The sequence below is a fragment of the Clytia hemisphaerica genome, unplaced genomic scaffold, assembly GCF_902728285.1.
Source record: "Clytia hemisphaerica strain Z4C2 unplaced genomic scaffold, Clytia hemisphaerica genome assembly, whole genome shotgun sequence".
Lineage (NCBI taxonomy): Eukaryota > Metazoa > Cnidaria > Hydrozoa > Leptothecata > Clytiidae > Clytia > Clytia hemisphaerica.
In genome coordinates this window covers 131,173-151,717 of record NW_027103357.1, presented here as the reverse complement: position 1 = coordinate 151,717, position 20,545 = coordinate 131,173, and the positions used below count along the sequence as shown (strand labels likewise).

The window sequence follows — 20,545 nt, the reverse complement described above, 5'->3', positions numbered from 1 at the left end:
AACTTGTTCGAGTTATGGAGACCTTTGAGTTAAAGAGGTTCGAGTTAAAAGACTTCACTGTATTTTCGGACTCGGAAAATTAATAACAAAAAAATCACTCGTGCAATTATTCTCGAATTGCACTCGTCATCGTGTGATTACATATACTAATTAATAGTGCATAAGATCTATTTTATTGGGACGAGATGGAGTTTTTACAAGCTCTTGCTTGATTTGGTTGGTCTTTAACGAGTAATAAAACAATTTTGTTATTTTTTCTAAAGAGCGCGTCATTTTCATTACTTCAAAAGACCAAAAAAATCTTATAAAAACTCCATCTCCTCATCTGATTTTGTTTCGGATCATTATGAGCCCTGGAAACTAACCTCGTGTATTCCCTTTTCTTTTTTTAGATACCAGAATCAATTTCTACAAACTCTACAAACGGCTCAATAAATAAAGACCGAGCTCCTAAGCTACATCGTCCCTACAGTCTCTCTGACAGTGAGGACGAAAAAGCTGAGAAGAAAAGTGAAGTTCCGCCTACTAGTCTATTAAGTGTAGTTTCTACGCTATCCACAAAAGACGCAATGAATCTCATATATACGAACACATTTCAAAAATCACCGCTCGCCGCATTCCCGTACGAGAGCAGCTACAATGGCGCACCAGACACGCTTTTCCGTGGAATGCCTTCATTATCCAATGGTATCGGGCGTTCACCGCCTCCATTAGAAAAAATGCGACGCGAAAAGGCCGCAGGGGAAGACACCGTTTTCGCCAATTCTCCAGACCCTCGTTCGCCTTTCGCAAGAGTATTTGATTATAATTGGAGTAATTCGGTCACCGATCGTAAACCGTTGTATGAAAACGGAAGTTTACCAACGTCAACTTCTTACGATGCTCTTCTTAAAGCGAACTATGAGAAAATGAGATTTTCTGTTCCCTTCAGAGACTCACCACCTATATCCTCCGCCGTGGGTGAAATCAATCCTCCGTCACGCTCACCAACTAAAGCACGCATGAAATACACACCCATGAGGGAGAACATTTTCAGCGATTCCCTTGCAACGACTAGCGGAGGAGTGGCAAAATCACCCACCATGTTCTTTTCACGTGGCTCAACAGAGGATCGCAAACCGTACCGCCGAGAAACAGACTTAGTTCGGAGCATGAATCTACACAGCGCTGCGGCTAGTCAATACGATTTGGACCACAACCCATTGAAGATTATCCAGAGCCCAAGCTACCAGGTTAAGCAACGACATCTTAGTGAATCGCTCCCTGATAAACGATCAAGTGTAAGTAGTGCCTTCTCTGTCATAAGGCCCCATTTCCAGCGCATGTATGAGAGGGAGAGCGGTTATAACAGTGACCCTTCTGAGAAAGGGAAAAAACTCTTCAAACCTTACGAAACATTTGAGAAAAGTAAAATCTACGCACGACGACATTCGGAAAATTACAGACCAGCTTTAAACGGGAACAATGGTGCAGATATTGACAAAGAAATTGGGGTCAGTAGATTACACGTTTCAGATGAAGCAAGCAAAGAAGCTTTACAAGCTTTCGACGCGCATGTGCAGAAAATGATGGCTGAGAAATCAAGATTACAAGGACCGGCACCCATCGGGTCACCAAAACTGGCCTCAATGAGCCGGCCTAAAGAACCGATGGCGATTCAATGTTCAACTATTGATAGCAGTATGCCGCAAACGTCGACGACATTAACGAATGTCGCCGATTTGTCACACGGCGTCGGTGGTTTGCTGGGATTGACGCGGATCGCGAATGAACATTTGGGACAAGCCATTGCGAAGGAAAAGAAACGCTCAAAAAGTAAGTTGAAAATAACTACAACAAATTTAATTTACGTTTTAAGAACTTACTATATTCATAGTAAAAGAAAGCCACTATGGTATATTATTTCTTTGAAAATACATTCGGGAGGTTAATTTTGGGAATTTCGGGCTACAAAATGAATTTTAAGTAGACTTATTTTAATTAATAATTTTCACCCGGTCTCATTAAACCCAGCTCATTTTATTCGCTTCCTGATAGCGTTCTTTGTTCTTAATCGTCTATTGGCCTTTAAAAAGATGAAAACCTTGCCTCGGAAGAAATAGATAATTACAAAGTCAATAAATAGATAATTAATTTGTTTTTCTTTTTTATCTTTTCAGACAACAACTGTTTACATTTATGGCAATTCTTACGCACTGTACTCGAAGAAGAAAAAGACAAACCGAATCGGTGTATCGAATGGACAAATCGGGAAAGAGGCGAATTCCGATTAATCAAAACAGCCGTTATTGCGGACCTTTGGGGACAATCTAAAAATCGAAAATGTATGACGTATGAGAAGATGGCGCGTGCTATGCGTTATTACTATAAAATGAAAATCTTGGAGAAAGTACCTCACAAGAGACTACATTTCCGGTTCGGTGAAAAAATGTTGGCCCGCGTACTGGACCCTAATACAATTAAGCCGTTTCGGCGTATGAGCACCGGGGACCAACATATGCGACCGGCAAATGGAACTAATGGCTATTATTCAGGACCACCGCCTCCGCTGCAAATGTTACGTCGTGGTTCGATTGATGGATTGAATTCGCCTGGAGTTATCTCCTCTTATCAGGGTGGCCGCCTTGGAAGTCAAAGTGATTGTCCACCCACGCCCATGACTCCATTATCGCCTTGCACACCAATGACACCTTTAACGCCCTGCACACCGGGCGTAAACCGAACACCCGTTATTATGTCTCGTTCAACCAATGTATTCTTCCCGCCAGATTCTCCATTACCCAAACTCGAAAACTACGAATCAAAATCACCGCCAAGAAACGGGCGTCAAAATTCACCACCCACCACCTATCTTCAGCAGCAACGATTACCCCAACAAAGTCAGCCAATCAAAGACGAATTTAACAGAAATTTACTAATAAAAGAGGAGTATAACAGAAATCAGCCAATCACTGAGGAGTATAACAGAAATCAGCCAATCAAAGAGGAGTTTAATAAAAATCACCCAATCAAGGAAGAGGATGATAGACTGTCAGAATCAACGGCAACGACCACTTCTAAAGATGGCGTCGCTTCGGACAATTCTATTAATGCAGACGAAGAGTCGGATAGTGAACTTATCGTTGATATGGACTAATTTGTATAGAAATTGTGCTAACATTGTAGATAATGAAAAGGCCTAATTAAGCGTAAATCTATAACTTTGGGACAAGTTCGTGTTTTTACAAGCTCTTTTTGATTTGGTTAAGTGGTTAACCTCTAATAAATCAATTCTATTACTTTTTCTAAAGAACGCGGGCGGCAGCTCTATAACTTCAAATGACCAATGAGTGAAGTATCTTGTAATAAATTCAACTCTTTCCATAACTCTTAGGTGGCGAGATGTTAAGGACAAAATTTCTTTTAAGAGTTTAAGGTTGCCATAAAATTCGAAATAGCAAGAATCGTAAAAGTAAAGTAACAATTTTTTGAATCCGCTAAAGTGGATAGTGGTAGCAAAGGAGTGTAAAGTATTTAGAAATATTGGATTTTTTAGTGTGGGCGCAATTTATTTTTTTACCGGCGTTGTATATAGTATATGTTATATAATGTTATATCAGTTGAAGGTTTTAATGTGAATTATTTTTTATCCCCAATTTATTATTTCAGTTAAAGAAAGTTCTTTTTAAAGAATTCAACTTGCACATTACATAGTTAAGAAACTGTCTAATTTTATTGTTAATCAAAACGGTAGACTATATGTCTAAGAAATAAGCCCAAAGCCGAAGAAAATTTGCAAATGGATTTTTTGCCGAAAAAAGTTTACAGCCGGTAGAGTTTGCCGGTCTTCTAAACTCTCCCGCCATATTTTCCTGCCGTGTAAAGGATGTCGTCTACCGAAAAGGGGGAGAGCTGTGAAGAGATATATTTCCGAAAATAGGTTATCCGGAAGATTTTAAAAAGAAATGTTTTTATGAGCACTGATTGCTACATTTCGGTCAATTGCATCGTTTTGATTGTTAATTAAGGGAACCCTTTTTCGGTTGTTATGGGTAAAGTACAGTATCTTTGCGGCTTGTTAACTTTCCGGCTAAATTTCCGTATTAAGTTATAAAAATCTGGTGGAAAAAATGCACTGACCTTTATATACCCTGGACCAAGTTTCTCAATCCCTGCCAAACAAAATATTTGATCAGATTTTTTTGTCAAAACTTAATAGAGGTGTAAATGCATCGAGAGCGCTAAATCTACTTAACTTGGAATATTTTTTATGTTTACAGCCCCGTTTGATGTAAATTTTTGACACTGCATTGGCTTCTTTGCAGGTACCACTTTCAAAAAAACTCCGATAAAAACTGGTGGATATAACTTGGTCCAGGGTAATAAAGAGGTCAGTGAAAAGATGACGATTTAAAAAACTATGATTTGTTTTGTATGAAAATTTGATTCGAGATTATGAAAGGTTTCGGCGAAAGATGATTGAACTGTAAAGAAGAAATACATTTTGAGTTAATTAAACTTGGCATATAAAAAAGTAATTTCTTTAATAAAATGTTTTGAAATACAAAACATTAATTCCCCTAAGTAAAAATGAATAAATACGGTACATTTCAAAATATAAAGATTCCAAATGATACTGCGTTACTTGAAATTTCTTCGATTGAGATTGTCAAATCCAAATGGTCAAAAGCATCGAGTTTATAATCACAACAGAAAGTTTCAAAATTTGACAAAAGATTTTTTGGAAAAGAATATGTTTTTACCAAAGAATTTATGATTAACAAAATTTGACAATTGCATTTTGAAAAAGTTTTCAAATAACATAGAGAGTGGCGAAGGATTTTTGCGTTTTAAAGATTTATTTACGTAAAATTTGAATAGATTCCGAGGTAAATAATCTTGAACTTAAATTGTCAAAAATTGCGTCTAAAGATCCTTGTTTTATTGTTCATACACACGAGAATGCGTGCCAATTAAAATCTATTGTTTAGCCCAATTACTCTATTGTTCTCTGAAATCCCAAGGGAATTGCCAAAAGAACCACCGAGGAGGAAAACCTCCTCGAGTGGGCAATTTTAGCCTTTAGCCTGGATTTTACCTAACACCTGAAGGGCGGCAAACTCTTCACACCTTTGATTTGAGCCAAACCGTAATTTGAAATTATAGTTTGACAAATCGATGGTGCTGGTGTCAGGACTGAGAAGTTACTCAGAATTTTCTTATTCACCTATTCTAAAGAAGCTCAGAAGGCTTTTTGGCAGCTGCACAACCTCAGGAGGCACACGTTTTTTTTTAATAAGAACATCCAAAAATTTTGAGGCCTTGGGATGTTCTTAACTTTTTGAGTTTTAAGTCTAAAAATGTTCTTAACATGTTCTTATTTTTGCCATTTTTTGAGTATTTTTGGCAATTTTCCTATGAAATTTGGTGTTCTAGAGTCTACAAAGCCTTAAAATATTCTTAACTTGTTCTTGATATTTTTGTCATTGAAGCGTTATGTTCTTATATAGATAAAGATTAAGCATTTGAGTCTTTCACGAGGTACCTTATCGATATACAAAAAAAGGAAAGCTATGTATAAAGCCTTCATATAACGACGCTGATATTATTAAACCCCTTCACAGACCCACTGGAAAATTGGCCAAAAGATTGCCCCCGGTGAAAAATTATACTCCAATTTTTTTACACCACCGAAAATAATCGAATAAACCAATCCTCACAAAATATTATACTATTTTTTCCATCCCCACTGAATTTTCTGACTTGAAAACAAAAGAACTTAAATCCCACCCATAATAAAGAATATAGGAATATTAATCCCCATCAAGTTTCAGTCTTATATTTTTACCCCCATTGACTGAGAAAATCTTACCGGGGCTGTGAGAAAGGGGTGTATGATTGAAAAAGCTGCTGAAAAATCACTAAGAAGAAATTGAAGGGTAGGTAAGGCTAAAAAAGGAATTCAAATAAAAGTCCAAATTTAAAAAAACTTTAACAAATAAAAAGCATTCAAAAGTTGCGAAAGCTGAGGCATACGCTTTAATGAAATTTCTGAAATAAGGTCCACACAAAGACTCAAAAACTTCGAAGGCTTCGAATGATACATAAATATAAAAAGGAAATTACATCTGGACGTTCAATATTAAAATTTACAGTAACAAAAATTCAAGACACCTTGTCGTGATAAGCCTTAAAGACTACCCAGATACCCAGATACCCAGATTATGCTCCACACTTACCCGTTAGCTCCTTAACAATTGCAGTAGAGATTCGATTATGCAAATGGCGTTCAACTGTGTAGTCAAGTCCAAACCTTAAAAGAAATCAGAACGTTGCTTTTTTTTATTGCAGCTTATATATCGATGAAAAAGGTGTTTATTTTTTATAGGACTGGATTATGAATTTGAGTAACTCTATTTTTGGCTTTGCTTTACCTCTAGATCCATCAGTCTTTCTTGATCCAGTCATTTTGTTTTTTAAATCTTCCCGGGGGGGTACTTAGGCAAATGGAGGGTACGGTATGTGCCGCCCTTAAGGGTACCTTTTTTGGACTTCCAAAGTCCCGCTAAGGGTCGGAAAAATCAAAAAATCAAATTTCAGTCCCACTAAGGGTCGGAAAAATAGGAAAATTTCAACTTTTTACCCCCTGAAAGATCGAAATTTGGTCAAAATTGGTCAAATTTGTCCCGCTAAGGGTCGTAAAATTCCCAAATTTTCCTTGGTTTTCTCTTTTTTAGTCCCGGTAAGGGTCCAAAGTTCAAAAGTCGGGCGGCACCCCCCCCCCCCCCGTCAGCTCGCAACCCTAGTACACCCCCCTCCCGAGTAAATCTTCTAAGTTTAACCACGAAAGTTTAGTAAAATCACCAAAATCACAGTAAATGAAATATTTCCTTAGACCTAATTCATCCACCAAAGCTTCCAAGTGAGAATAACAAAATTGACGCACCTTTTGTTGCAATTTTTTATATCCATTCATTCTTTGATTTTTCGATCAATCACCTCGGCAAAATCCATAAAAGTAAATTCACCTTAGATGTGTACGTAGTCCAGATTTGATATTGACTTAAGTCATCGATGGTTGTATTGTACATGGTCGGATATGATTTATTTTTAAAATTTCAACGTACACATCCCTACTCCATGACACCTCTCGTCTTGTTGAGTTTTCCAACAATTTTTAAGATTTGTGGAACCTTTTATGTGATGCCTTGAATGAAAAAATGTGATTCTCAAAAGGATTGTTAATACTTTTTGTTCCTTTTGATCAAATTTTTAATTACCGTAAGTTTTATTGTCAACGTGGGAGATTTTCAGGACAGCCTTTCATAAAATGTATCAAAATGCAGAGAATTTGAATGTTCCTCCCATTGACTTCCAAGCCCGAAGTGCTAGACTCATAACACCTGGATGGGAAATGAAGCCACTTATTTCCCATCAAGGACGCCCGCGCGTGGTTTTTACACAAACGCCGGATTAAAGGAAAATCTATCGCTAGATTTCAAAAAAAGAAAATACAGTCCTCAAAAACAAAGGAACCACTAGATACAATCAGTTGTCATGATTGTGGTGCGTTCTCGACGCGTTCTGGATGAGAAATAAGTGGCTTCACTTTTTCTTGCCTGAGAAAGGTTTAGAGATTCTACTCTAGCCCTTCGAGCTTTAAACTCAATGGTTCCTCCCATTGGAAAAGCTATTGTGTGTGGGAGGGAGTAAAATATCATTCATTCACAATCCGGCGGCGAAAAGGGCTTTTTTGCATCAACCCTTACAAGTAGTAAATATGGGTTTTTATTTTATTTTCTCATTATATGGTCCCTTGGGACCCCAAAACCAGTTTTTGCCAAGCTGGAAAAGTTGGGGAAAATTTTTTATGGGGTTTTGAAGGGGGTAAGGTCATTTTAGCCTGGGGGTCCTTAGAAAGTCGATTTTTGAAGTTCTCATTTAGCTAAAACTGATTGTGCCATCAGATAGAGCTTGAAGAGTAGATCTCCAAAATGGGGTCATTTGTCTCATTTAGTGGACTTAGTCCCCCGGAATTGGCCGGTACGTCTTCAAAAATGCAATATTTTGTGCTGACGTCAGCATTTTTGAGAAAATTTTCAGCGAAAGATACCACTTTTAACAGATGCGTCTCGAAGAGTACTATCAATTAGAGGGGTCATTTATAGGGTTTCCTAGGCTAGATCATGAGATATTTGAGTTTGAAATTTTGCTGACTCGGCGTTTTTCAACGTTTTTGGCCCTTTTCTGCTGAGTCAGCAAAATTTCAAACTCTAATATCTCATGATCTAGCCTAGGAAACCCTATAAATGACCCCTCTAATTGATAGTACTCTTCGAGACGCATCTGTTAAAAGTGGTATCTTTCGCTGAAAATTTTCTCAAAAATGCTGACGTCAGCATAGAATATTGCATTTTTGAAGACGTACCGGCCAATTCCGGGGGACTAAGTCCACTAAATGAGACAAATGACCTCATTTTGGAGATCTACTCTTCAAGCTCTATCTGATGGCACAAACAGTTTTAGCTAAATGAGAACTTCAAAAATCGACTTTCTAAGGACCCCCAGGCTAAAATGACCCTACCCCCTTCAAGCCCCCATAAAAAATTGTCCCCAGCTTTGACAGCTTGGCAAAAACTGGTTTTGGGGTCCCAAGGGACCATATGATGGGAAAATAAAATAAAAACCCATATTTACTAATTTTAAGGGTGATCCTGGATTGCCGCCGGACTATATTGGCATATTATTGGGATATTATTATCATATCGGTTCATCGGATGATAGCAAACATCTAGTAGTTTGATTCAACCTGACAAAATCTGATGGTAAGTTATGACTGAATAAATATTTCAAGGCAAACTATATCCAGGCTGTAAACTATTTCACAGTCTAGTTTTTGATATTTTTATGTTCTGGTTTACAGCCTGGTCTCCCTAGAGCGATTTGCATTCTCTTTAAGAGAATGCAGTCCGCTTGCTTGCGCTCACTTCGCTAAAGCCGTAAGGGCCAATCTAAACAGCGCGGAGCAATTCTAAAGCAAAAATAGGATAGTCCTCCAGTTGCTAGTGAAGATAGGGCTTTCTGTTACATGAAAACATGAAAAAGAAGAAAACAGAGGCAAGCTCATTTTCCAAGAAAACAAGGTTGGCCTTTAAGGGCTCTGACCATAGTGAATTTTTCATAATTGCCGTGTTTAAAATGTGTTTTCTGACTGATGTAACCAACAAAACTATGGCATGTTATACATTTTCTGTTAGACAAACTATTCCTGAATCTGAAAATTCAAGAATTACATTGAAAAAATTTGATGAAGAAGAAAATGAAGACTTTTGCGAGGAAGAGTATTTCAACTTTGAAGAGCTTAGTTTCGGCGAAGAAAAAACATTTTGAAAATTTTTTTTCAATAGATGGTGTATCTTTTACCGAACAATAAAAATTTTTGCGGAAAATTTTTGTAAATGCTTCTTTGTCTCGAAATCTTCAAAATAGTGGTTTTTCATCAATTTTTCATCTGGATTTTGCTTAAAAAAACAGTCATAACTTTTGACACATCTTTTTGGAAAAATTTTCCGCAAAATTTAAAATAGTTCAATTCTTTGCGGACAGTGTAAAGAAATTTTGAAACAAAAAAGTTAATTACCCATTAAAACTAAGCACTTTTTGTAAAAGAGGGTGATGCAACATATTATTAACATCTTTTTAAAGTTCATAACGTCATTTTTGCTATTAAATTCTTAATTACTCTTAAGGGATTCGATTAAAAAGCAATTTATAAAGGCAATTCTTTGTTAAAAGTGTTAAGGAACCTGAAATATAACTTTTATGTTCAAATACCAAAATCAATTTTTGGACTATGGTCAGAGCCCTTAAGATGCTATATCTTTTACCCATCCTCTAAAGTCACAGATGTATCTGCATTTTCTGAACGGCATTAGGTGTAGAAAGTTTCCTATACCCCATTTTCATAACTTATTTTCAATATCCAAGGAGCTAGAGTGAGTTATATGCAATTTTTATCTAATTTGGGTGTTAAAATATCTCCTTCATACGTAAATATGTTATTTTGAATCTGTCTCAAACCATCAAAAACATGCTCATTTTTTAGTATAACCATCATTCTTTCTAAATAAACAAAAATCGTTTAATTCTGATAAATCTACAAGTCAGAATCCTCATTTTAATGACAACCTCCGTTTTGGGGGCCGTCTCCGTTTTGGGGGTCATATACTGTAGTAATTACTGTTAGACATTTGGGGATCATGTAAAAGATTTCTTTCGAAAGAAACTCACTTCGATTACACTTGGAGGTTTCTGGGGAATTCGTAAATAGTAAACTGCATACTGATACAGTCTGCTAGACATTAATAAGGTAATATTTGCTCTTCATCTTTGATTCTTTCTACAGTGATTAGATTGACACATGCGCGATAAAATTTCTATTATTGGTCTTCAGAGGTTAATATATTCTTTGAAAACTTAACCTCTGATACCCAGGGTAGTGTGTAACGTCTTCTTTTTTGACGTTTCGAATTTTGACGTTCACAATTGTTTCGGGAACCGTTTCGTTTCGGAGTGGCACATCTCTCGGTCGGCAATACCATCAGATCGTGAAACTTTATACCTCCCCCTCTCCACCCCAGTGAAATAAAAGGGAACTTTCCCAAATAAATAATTATTACTTGGTCATAAAGAATTAAAAAATCTGAATACACATTTTGAAATCAGCTGGGTTCAAAATTTCAGAAATATCAGTAATAACAGTTATTGGCCATGTAGAAAAAATCTGTTTTCTTCTTCATTTTTCATTTTCAATTTCAATTACAAGTAAATTTTACAAAGCTTACATCAAGGCCGCTCAAAATATCTTCCCAACGGGCATTACTTTTAAAAATATATTTTTTCATTCAGGAGCAATGTTCAAAAAAGTACGGACGAAACGTTTTTGGGACGGGAGAGTGAAAATAACAAGCAACGAATAAGATTATGTTTGCTTCAAAAATTCTTTAAATACAGAAAAAAATATAAACTCTAAATTGAAAAAAGTAAAAAATTGATTGTCAGCAAAATTTCAAGAAAACAAAATATACAAAAGGCTTTATTGGAAGAATTTCTAAAAAAATGTAAATTCTGTCAGTCCAGATCGTAAACGAAAAGTCTCTCATTTTTAAGGAAAAATTCCAGAAAGAATTTATGTAAGTACAGCAAAAAATGGGGAAAAATATAATCAAAATTTATCAAAATTCATTAAAATTCATTTTATCAAAAAAAAATCGTAACGATTTATATAAAAATTAATTCCGTTGTTCAAATTTCATTTTAATGACATTAAATCATGTCCGGAAAAATAATTATGTCCAAGAATATTATTTACCAATGATAATTATAATATGATGGCGCAACACATTGGTTGTTAAACGCTTGATAAACTTGTTCTCCTGGGCACGTGTTACGGACACATTCCACGTGGGTGGGATGCGTGAAACATTGATACCAAACGTTATTTCCTTCATGAGCTGCTTTTGGTGGTGCATATCCTCCATTAGCTAATCCGTTACAGAAACCAGTAACTTCTACAAATAAGAGATGAGAATTAGAAAATATTATGTAATAATATTATATTATTATGTTTCCATAACTCTGACACATAGCCTATGGCTAGAGATGGAGCTTACGTACCAAAATCGATTTATTTTGCAAACTTTTTGATCATGTGATTAGAAAATAGACCAATCCTAAGAGGATTAAGAAGTATGCAAATCACAACTTGTCTTTTGTTTGAAACAAAAAAAAATTGAACAAAAAGCTAAAACAATACATTGTCAAACCAGGGTATTTTATAATGACTATGATGACATCAACAAAACACTTACTGCATGTTGATTTCGGGTTTGGGGCGTAATCACATCCTTTAATGTTGTCATTGTAAACGAGGGTGGTTTGACATGCTTTACGGTAACACACTTTTGCAGCACATTCGTAGAAAACGTAAGGTTGCTCGTAAAAGTGAGATGGAGGTTGGTTGGGACCGGGCTTTCCTCCTTTTTTACAGAAATCTTCATCTCCTAATATGAAAAAGAACAAGATTTATTATGTATTGAATTTTTTCTGTAGTTATTCTATACTGAGGGGGGTCAGGCTTCAGAGAATCCGGTATCGACCGTTATTCAGGTATTTGACGGCAAAAACGACCGGCTTTCCGGTACTGGAGGGCTAAATTTTCGGTATTCTAGTACTCTTCGGAACATTTTTCGACATTTTAGTAATTTTTGGCCGGTACGTCGGTTTTGCATGAAGAAAATTTTCCGTATTCCCGTATTTTGTATCCTCGGTGAAATTATTAAGTGGTGCTGTTATTAAAAATTTTTGAGCCAATTTCTTTTAAAAAAGGGCCTGGACAGTTTGAAAAAATCTTCGTTATCTTAGCTTTTTCTGTAACTGTACTACTACATCAAAAGATTTTCAGATGTTTTACTTACTGCATTTTGCGGCTTGGGATGATGGTGCAGTGGTTGGTTTACATAGTTTTTGATTAGCTAAAGAAAACAATGAGAGAATTTAGAACTTTTCCAAGCAATCGTAGTGAGCGTAAGATGAGCGTTCAGCGTAGCGTCATAGACGGTTATTTGATATTCAAGAGTTGATATGTGTCTATAAAGGTCTTATAAGTCTCCTTTTTTATCAGCAAAAAAAGCCTAATACAGTTGGAGTAAGGTTTATAAGACATTGCTAACTTAAAAGACCATAAAACGAGTTAAGGAGAAATTCGAGTTATAGAGGTTCGACTTCACTGTACTTATAGCACTCAAGAATTTGAAAAGAAAAACATCACTTACCAAAATTGATATAACTGTAAGTACAAGCATCACAGGCTTTGCTGTAAACAGTTCCTGATGGGCACCATCTTTTGATACATTGGTTGCCAGGAGAACAAGTAATGAAGGTCTCTTCACCGGCACCGGTTTCATGGTTTCCAACGGGTCGGTTTTGACAGAAGAAGTCTGGGCCTTTATTGAAACAAAATAAGAATTTAATTACAGAATAATTATTTTGATATCGAAGACATCGCTTAGAATTCAATTTCACGTTAATGAATGGCTGGACACTTTTTCCCAGCTGGCACACAACGTTTTTTCGACGTTTATCTAACGTTCACAACGACCGGTCGCTTTCCCAGTTCAATCCCATACATTTGGAGCTGGTTTTTTTAGAGTCAGACTCGATAATCAAGTTCCACTTGAGAGAGGGACTTGAGTGAAAACTTTTCCTAGTCAGACTCGATTACCCAGTTCCATTTAAGAATGATTTGAATAGAAACTTACATCTGAATTTATTGAGTTCCTCATCGGTTTTTGGTTTTCCATCATCTGGCTTGACTGCATTGCATTGTTTAGCATCGTCTATTGTGAAATGTAGATAGAGCTTTAGTTTCTGATAAGCACAAAATACAAATAGGTTAACAAAGATGAGCTAAGGATTCAATGGAACACCCTTCTTTGAGTAGAAAGCGTAGCCCTTAAAATTGCTTTTTCTTTGCTTATATCCGCTAAAAGGTTTCATACAAGGTTATTCTCACTAATTCAATCTTCAAAGGGAAGTCTAATTCATATTATACGGAGGTTCGAATTTGAGTCCACTGTTTAGCCTAAAAATTGGCTGATTCTTTCAACTAAGGCCCTGTTTAGCCTGGCTGATTCTTCGCCATTCATATAAGGCCCTGTTCACACTTACTAGTTTTGAATTGTCGGCATCCTTGGCAAACTTCGTTAAAGACAAGACCAGCAGGGCAAGATAAACATTGTGTTGCTTCTTTGAGTTGATTGCATGAGAAAAATGATGAGGCGTCTCCTTCCACGGCAAAGAGGAAGGTCAATGGTTTGTGCTTGATGGAGTGTTGTTTGCAGAATCCTTCTGGTGCACCTTTAAATAGAATAAAATGATAATAATAATAATAATAATAATAATAACGAATGTTTTAAGTGGCTGGCTCCGAAAAATTCTAGAGCTTTTAGACAGCTCAAGAATTGTTTCCACGAAGGGCCACTACGAACAGAACAAGAACAGTAACAAAAAGGAACAGGAAAATTGGATTTTAAATAATTGGAGAATTAGGTGAAGAAATGTTTTCTTGCTCTACTCTTGAAAGACACAATCGATTCAGCATCACGGCATTCCCTGGGTAGGTTATTCCAGATAGGAATTGTAGAGCTTGCGAAGGTTTTTGCTTCAAATCTGTTTCTGTTTTGCCGTACTGCTAAATTATTTTGAGCGGCTAATCTAGTGTAGTGGTCGTGAATGTTTCTAGCGAGATTTACACGCTCACAAATAAAAATGATATCATTAGAATTTGTTCCTTTGTTATTAAAAGGAGACACGTGTTTGCTTTGAATGTGGCCATATTTTCGACTATTCCTGTTACCTTGTACTATGAGTTGACTTTCTCTAATTCGATATTCAAGAGACCAAGAATTTAATTCGGATTAGAGAAAGTTTCAAATTACAGACAGTATTTTAAACGGCTTTTCGGCTGAGGGGACCTATATTTTAGTTCGAATTACAGAGAGATTCGAATAATAGAGGTTCAAATTAGAGGCATAAATATTGTGTACAGAAAAATTAAGACCTGTCTAATTCACCTACAGTGAATAAATAGATATCGTTAGCAAAGGTCCTTCACTTTATTAGTAAAAATGACTTTCTATCCGACAGAGTGCGTCCTAAATACTATAATTATTATAGAGTTGCAATAGCTCAAAATGAAGACTTTTATTGCTTTATAAGTTATATATATGGGATTTTAGTTTATCCCTCTGTATTTGGTTTCTTGGCACTTCAAAACCAGTTTTTGCTATTGGAAAGATATTTTAAAGAAATAAAAAATCATTATTAGTTTAGATACTTACAGAAATTAGTTTCGGCTGGTTTAGATGGTTTAGATGGTACATCACACTTTTGTTGGTCTTTGGGTAAGCATTGAGCGCATGCTTGATTGTAAACCAAGTTGGCTGGACATCTCTGACATCCAACATTTTGGTAGTTTTCGTTACAGTAGAAAAAGAGGTTTGCGTTTTCACTAAAAGCGTAATATCCGGCTGTTTTCCATTCACACAAATCGTTGCTAGCACCTGTTAACGTAGAATAAGAAAAATGTGATATTATGAAACATTAAGGGAAAAAGTTAAGCTTCTGCTCGTCTTCTAGTGAAAAGTGTTTCTTATAGAGGCTGCTTAATACTCGGTAGTATTGAGAAAATATATCTGTAGAATAAATAATCAAGTTCCACTTGAGAGAGGGATTTGAGTGAAAACTTTTCATAGTCAGACTCGATTACCCAGTTCCATTTAAGAGTGATTTAAATAGAAACTTACATAAAAATACAAATATATCTGAAGAAGTCTGATTCGTGAATTTAATTTCCTTCGACAAAATTTTAATTCAAATAAGTCACAGATTGTAGGGTACATTGTTGGATTCAACCCCAACTTTCCTCACTGGTAAGGCATGGTAGGTGAATTTTTTTGGATTGAAGAGAAGAAAACATCTAGCCTTTGGAAAAAGTCTAGAAACTTACATTTTGGTGGTTTAGAGGCTGGTGAGTTGTCTCCTCTTGGTGGGCAAGTAGCTTTTTATAATTGAAAGAAAAAAAGAAAGACTGATTAGATTTCAAAAAGAAATTACTACAACGAGTTCTCAATTTGAGATGAAATTTTACGGACGCTTTTACATTCACACTGTCGACCGACATTGAAATCTTTAGCGAAGTCAAGCAAAATTCACAAATAAATTAGACACAAAAACCTTTAGTAAGCAGTTTAAACAGAATCATAAAAATATAGGGCGTCATTAATAGCATTAAGTTGAAATTTTACTCTTAAGAGTTTCCTCGGAGAATTTACTAAATAGATTTGCTTCGGAGAAATAGAAGAATGCTTTATGAAAAACTTACAAAGGTGTACTTCTTCCAAACAGACTTGACATTTCTGGCTGAAATAAAGACCAGCTGGACAGGATTGGCATTGAGTGGCTCTCCATTGGACACAAGAGAAGAATTTGGGAGAATATGAATTTAATGCGTATAATCCATCAGCTTTGTGTTTACAGAATCCTTCTGGTGCACCTGGAGAAGGGAGGAAATAATATTGTTTCATCGTCTATCTAACGTTCACAACGTCTATATAACGTTAGATGAACGTTGAAACAACGAAAGGGACGAAAAATTATTGGTATTGGGGATTAGACGATCCTATCGTCTACATATTATCTCTGAAAGAACGAATAATTCTTTTTCTACATTTTTACTGCAAACTCCTGTGTTTTTCTCAAACATTTTTGTCCATGATTGTAGTTTGCGAGGGATAGCAGGGTCTACTCAGAAAATTATATTGAATAGCATATCCTATAACTTTGCCTAGATTTGATGGACGAGAGACCTTTGTTTGGGATAGATATTATTCTGAAGTTTCTTTTGTGTTCCCCCTCCAATTTGTAAAAGGATGAATCAACATATACTCTTGGTGAAAATGCAAAATCATCTAAATCCAATCTCAGATCAAAATTTGGCGGCACAAAAAATAAATGTAAAGAAATGTGCGTTATTCCGAAGTTATTCCGCTAAACTTTTTCAAAGTTAGATATTTCTATGGGATAAAGAAGGCAACTTACAGTTGGCATCAGTGTTTGTTGATTGTCCACTACCATCGCCAGAGCTCTTACTGCAAACATTGTTGACGGCTGAAAAAAGACAGAGATAAAGAGATGAATATCGTCATAGATCATGGAGATTTATCAGGAATTTCCATCTTGAAATTTCTATATACAAACGCTTATTGAAGTTTAGATAGTCATGGTAGGTCAATGGTAGGAAAATGGATTTTAGAATTGCGGAAGGCTGGGATCACTGACCTTTACATATCATCAAAAGTTTTCTAGGGAAAGTTGACCTAGCGCTCTTGATGCATTTACACCGCTATTGAGTAGTGCTACCATTAGGCTATCATTTTTCAAAAAGCTCCGATCAGCTCAGATTTTGCTTGATTGGGATTGATAAACTTGGTCCAGGGTATGTAAAGGTCAGTGGCTGGGATCAGCTTGCATAGAAAGTTGTTCATACTACACGAAGTCAGACGTTATTTTACCGGAATTGGGACAAAAAATAAAAGTACAAATAATAAAACTTCGTCTTACCATCATAAGGCTTCAAGCACTGAACGCATTTTTCAGAGAACCAAAGACCAGCTGGACATTGTTGAGTTCCGGAGTTCACACCGAATTTGTTGCAGTAGAAGAAAAGATGCGGGCTGAATGGATAACGGTAATAACCGACGGCTCTTCGATGACCATGGAGATTAAAACATAATTGATTGGCGTAAGCTATAAATAAAGATTAATTTTTTTTCAAAAATCTAAGAACAAATTAAGAACAATCTGAGCTTAATTTCAGAAATGTTAAAATTACATGATTTTTACCCAATAGAACAATAAAGGTAGTTTAGGTATAAACTTATTTCTTTTTTATGATTTTTGTTGGCGAAAAAGCTTAGAACTTCCCGTTTATCTGCTCGCTACAATATAGCGAGTTGAATCTGATTGGATAAAAATTTTCGACTAAGTCTGGGATGTTCTAAACGTTTTCGCCAACAAAAATCTGGTTGGAAATAAAGGTTGCAAAAAAGAGAGCTAAAGTCTGAGGCTCAGTTTTAACGTACTGGTTTTTGCATTTCGAGGAATTTGCTTTTTCTACTTACGAGGGAATCTTTTGTAGCAACTTGGTGGTTGACAGTAATCTGTGAAAATAAAAATAAAAGATAAATTCGTTATGATGAAGTTTAATTCTCTAAAATTGCAAGGAACCAATTAGATTCGAAAAATCTATCAAAACACCAGAGGTTTATTTTTATACACACCGTATATTCTCAAAGATATTCTTATTCTGAAAATGAGTTCTTAAGATATTGAGTAAAGTATTCTTAGACTTGGGCATGACTTATTCTATCAAAAATCAAAGTATATCGTTAAACAAAGATCGCGAGATACGGTGATGTCTCCATAAGTCGAACACGAACGAAGAGGAATGAAATGTGTTCGAGTTTCAGAATATAAACAACTTTATAAAAATTTAAAAAATTTGTTCGAGTTGAAGAAGTTCGAATTATGAAGACAATCGACTTATAGTGTTCGAATTGTCGAGGTAAAGTAAATTTTACTTACTTGCTTGATTTCCAGCATACGTGACTCCTGCCATTACAAGGCATAAAACAACGATTGTTAACTTCATTGTTGTGTCAGTGTTAAGTTTCCAATCAAATATATGAGTATTTATGGAATAAGAAGATCTAAGTGTACCAGCCACTTATTGTAAGTTTTTGCTTTGTTCGATACTTTGTAAGTTAGAACTGTGCATGATTCTAAAATCCCAAAAACTACAGTATTTATACTGTGTCGTTAATTGGCGGGTGATTAACTTTGTAATTAACGCCCATGTCTTGGTGTAATTGAACAAAACCCCAAAATTGTGATTGACTGATTTTTAATTTTTAATTTTCGATTATTGATATCGTTTGTAAGATGTTAGCATTTTTGTCACCTTGGTTTCATGGGAGAGGTAAATTTTTAGTGTGATTTGGAGGCTGCTAAACTTCCTATAAAGTATAAATCTTATAAATCCTATAAATCTTTTTCGTTTGGAAATTAGCAGAAATCGAGGGAAATCCAGGAGGGAGAAATAAGGGAAATTGATGAAAATCTTTTGCTTTTGAGGGGGGGGGGCACTCAAGTTAAACGACCTACCATACATTTTTAGTCTCAGAATGGTATAAAATCTTCAAGAAATTGCAACATAATGGTAGATCTTTCGCCCAAATTTACTCAAATTTGGCTAAATTTTCGCTGCAATTTTCGTCTGATTTCGAAGGCTAAGTGAATTTGAAAAATCCTAATGACGAAAACTTTCTACGACTTCGGTATAATTATAGTAAGATTAATATCTTCCTACATACATTCGTTCAATCCTAATGGTACTTAGGCAAGAGAAGGGTACGGGTATGTGCCAACCTTAAGAGTGCCATTTTTAGGACCTGAAAGTCCCTGTAAGGGTTAGAAAAGCCAGAAAATTAAATTTCAGTCCAACTAAGGGTCGGGAAAATATAAGAAATTTAAACTTTTTACTCCTTGAATGATCAAGTTTGGTCAAATTAGTCCCATTAAAGGTCGTAAAAATCGTTTCCTATTTTTTCTCCTTTTTAGTCCCGCTAAGGGTCCGAGGGTCAATAGTCGGGCGGCACATAACCATCAGCTCGCAACGCTAGTACCCCCCGGGGGTTCAATCCTAATGGGGGTTCTGCTCTGCTCTGTAGTGGAGAATAGGCAAAAAAAACCTTCATAAAGTACCCAGTCTGTCTGTCTCATGAAGGAAAATGTCGATTAACTTAATGAAAAGAGCTAAAAAATGGTATATTAAATTTTTCCGCAGCGCAGGGGAAGTTTTCTAAGTCATGACAAAGCAATATAGGAGGTAAGAATAAGTTGGCACAACTTCGAACTTCGAACAAATCTAAATTCTTGTGTTTTATGTTGCTTAGCAACAAGCAAATCAGTGAAGGTAGTGGCTTTTGTAAGTCATGTAATTGTTTGAGGTTTCTTGTTTGCCATTAAGGCTCGTGGGAGAGAGAAAAGAATCTGATTAAGGATTGTTGTACTTCCTTGTGTGTAGACAATGCTATCGTCTGTTAAAGAGATAGTAAAGGCGGGGAATATACACAGTGAGGTCTCTCTTAACACCACTGTGTGAGACACGGTGGAATTTTTTAAAAATTCCTATTGAAATCCTAATGGGGATAGAAATTTTATTGTTCCAAGGTTAAAAAATCCAGTAGGGATGGTTTTGGATTACAATTTGCAAGTACATGGAATTTCGAGGGGGGTGAAATCAAAGTCATTTCCATAGGGGCTGAAATTCAAGGGTAATTTCCCACCGGAGACGAAATTTTTGCTTAATTTTCCAGTGGGGCTGAGGTCCCAGCGAGTCTGTGGCACAGTGGAGTCTATTTAACTCGAACCCTCTATAACTCGAGTGTCTCCTTATCTCGAACAAGTTTTGTGGTCCCTTCATTTTAACAATGTCTTATAAATCTTACTCCATAACTCGAAATTCCCTTACTCAACTACACTTTTGGTATAATTCGAATCTTTTTATTCGAAGAAAATTCTTGGCCTTTTGAAGATCGAATTACAGTTGACTCTCGCTAATTCGATCACGAACAGGGAATATTATTTGTTTGGATTAAAGAGCATTTTACGAGGATTTTTGATTGATAGGGGCCTGGAACTACAATCCTGGCTAAAAGTAAATAGAATTCTACTATTTTTATTGCTCCTCTTCCCCTTCCCCCTCTCTACAATGTTGCTGAGTCAAGTATGACTGAAATTCAACATTGTATAAGGGGGGGGGGTGAAGAAGGGAACTTGTGAATTCACCATACTTTTGGCCAGTATTGTAGTTCGAATTATAGTTACTTTTGTAAACTTTATAAAGATTTCAGAAGTTGAAGTGACCAACAAGAGTATCAAATTT

The 20,545-nt window shown here is 36.0% G+C and overlaps 2 protein-coding genes across 2 annotated transcripts; one reads left to right on the top strand and one right to left on the bottom strand.

The window, feature by feature from the left end:
- Nucleotides 1-392: 392 nt before the first annotated feature.
- On the top strand, nucleotides 393-3,688 carry LOC136821049 (uncharacterized; the record flags this gene model as incomplete). The annotated part of the gene is given in 2 exon segments (XM_067077286.1): nucleotides 393-1,815; nucleotides 2,160-3,688. Coding segments are annotated over 2 exon segments (2,400 nt in total), but the record flags the coding sequence as incomplete, so codon positions are not given.
- Nucleotides 3,689-10,973: 7,285 nt separating this feature from the next.
- Nucleotides 10,974-18,397, bottom strand: LOC136821030 (uncharacterized). The gene is made up of 13 exons (XM_067077269.1): nucleotides 18,184-18,397; nucleotides 17,721-17,759; nucleotides 17,161-17,346; nucleotides 16,639-16,707; nucleotides 15,923-16,093; nucleotides 15,548-15,598; nucleotides 14,880-15,101; nucleotides 13,708-13,896; nucleotides 13,299-13,376; nucleotides 12,813-12,983; nucleotides 12,456-12,512; nucleotides 11,850-12,041; nucleotides 10,974-11,549 (listed from the first exon to the last, which is right to left on the bottom strand). The coding sequence occupies exons 1-13, from the start codon at nucleotides 18,248-18,250 to the stop codon at nucleotides 11,347-11,349; spliced, it is 1,695 nt and encodes a 564-aa protein (XP_066933370.1). The 5' UTR covers nucleotides 18,251-18,397; the 3' UTR covers nucleotides 10,974-11,346.
- Between the last annotated feature and the right edge of the window lie 2,148 nt (nucleotides 18,398-20,545).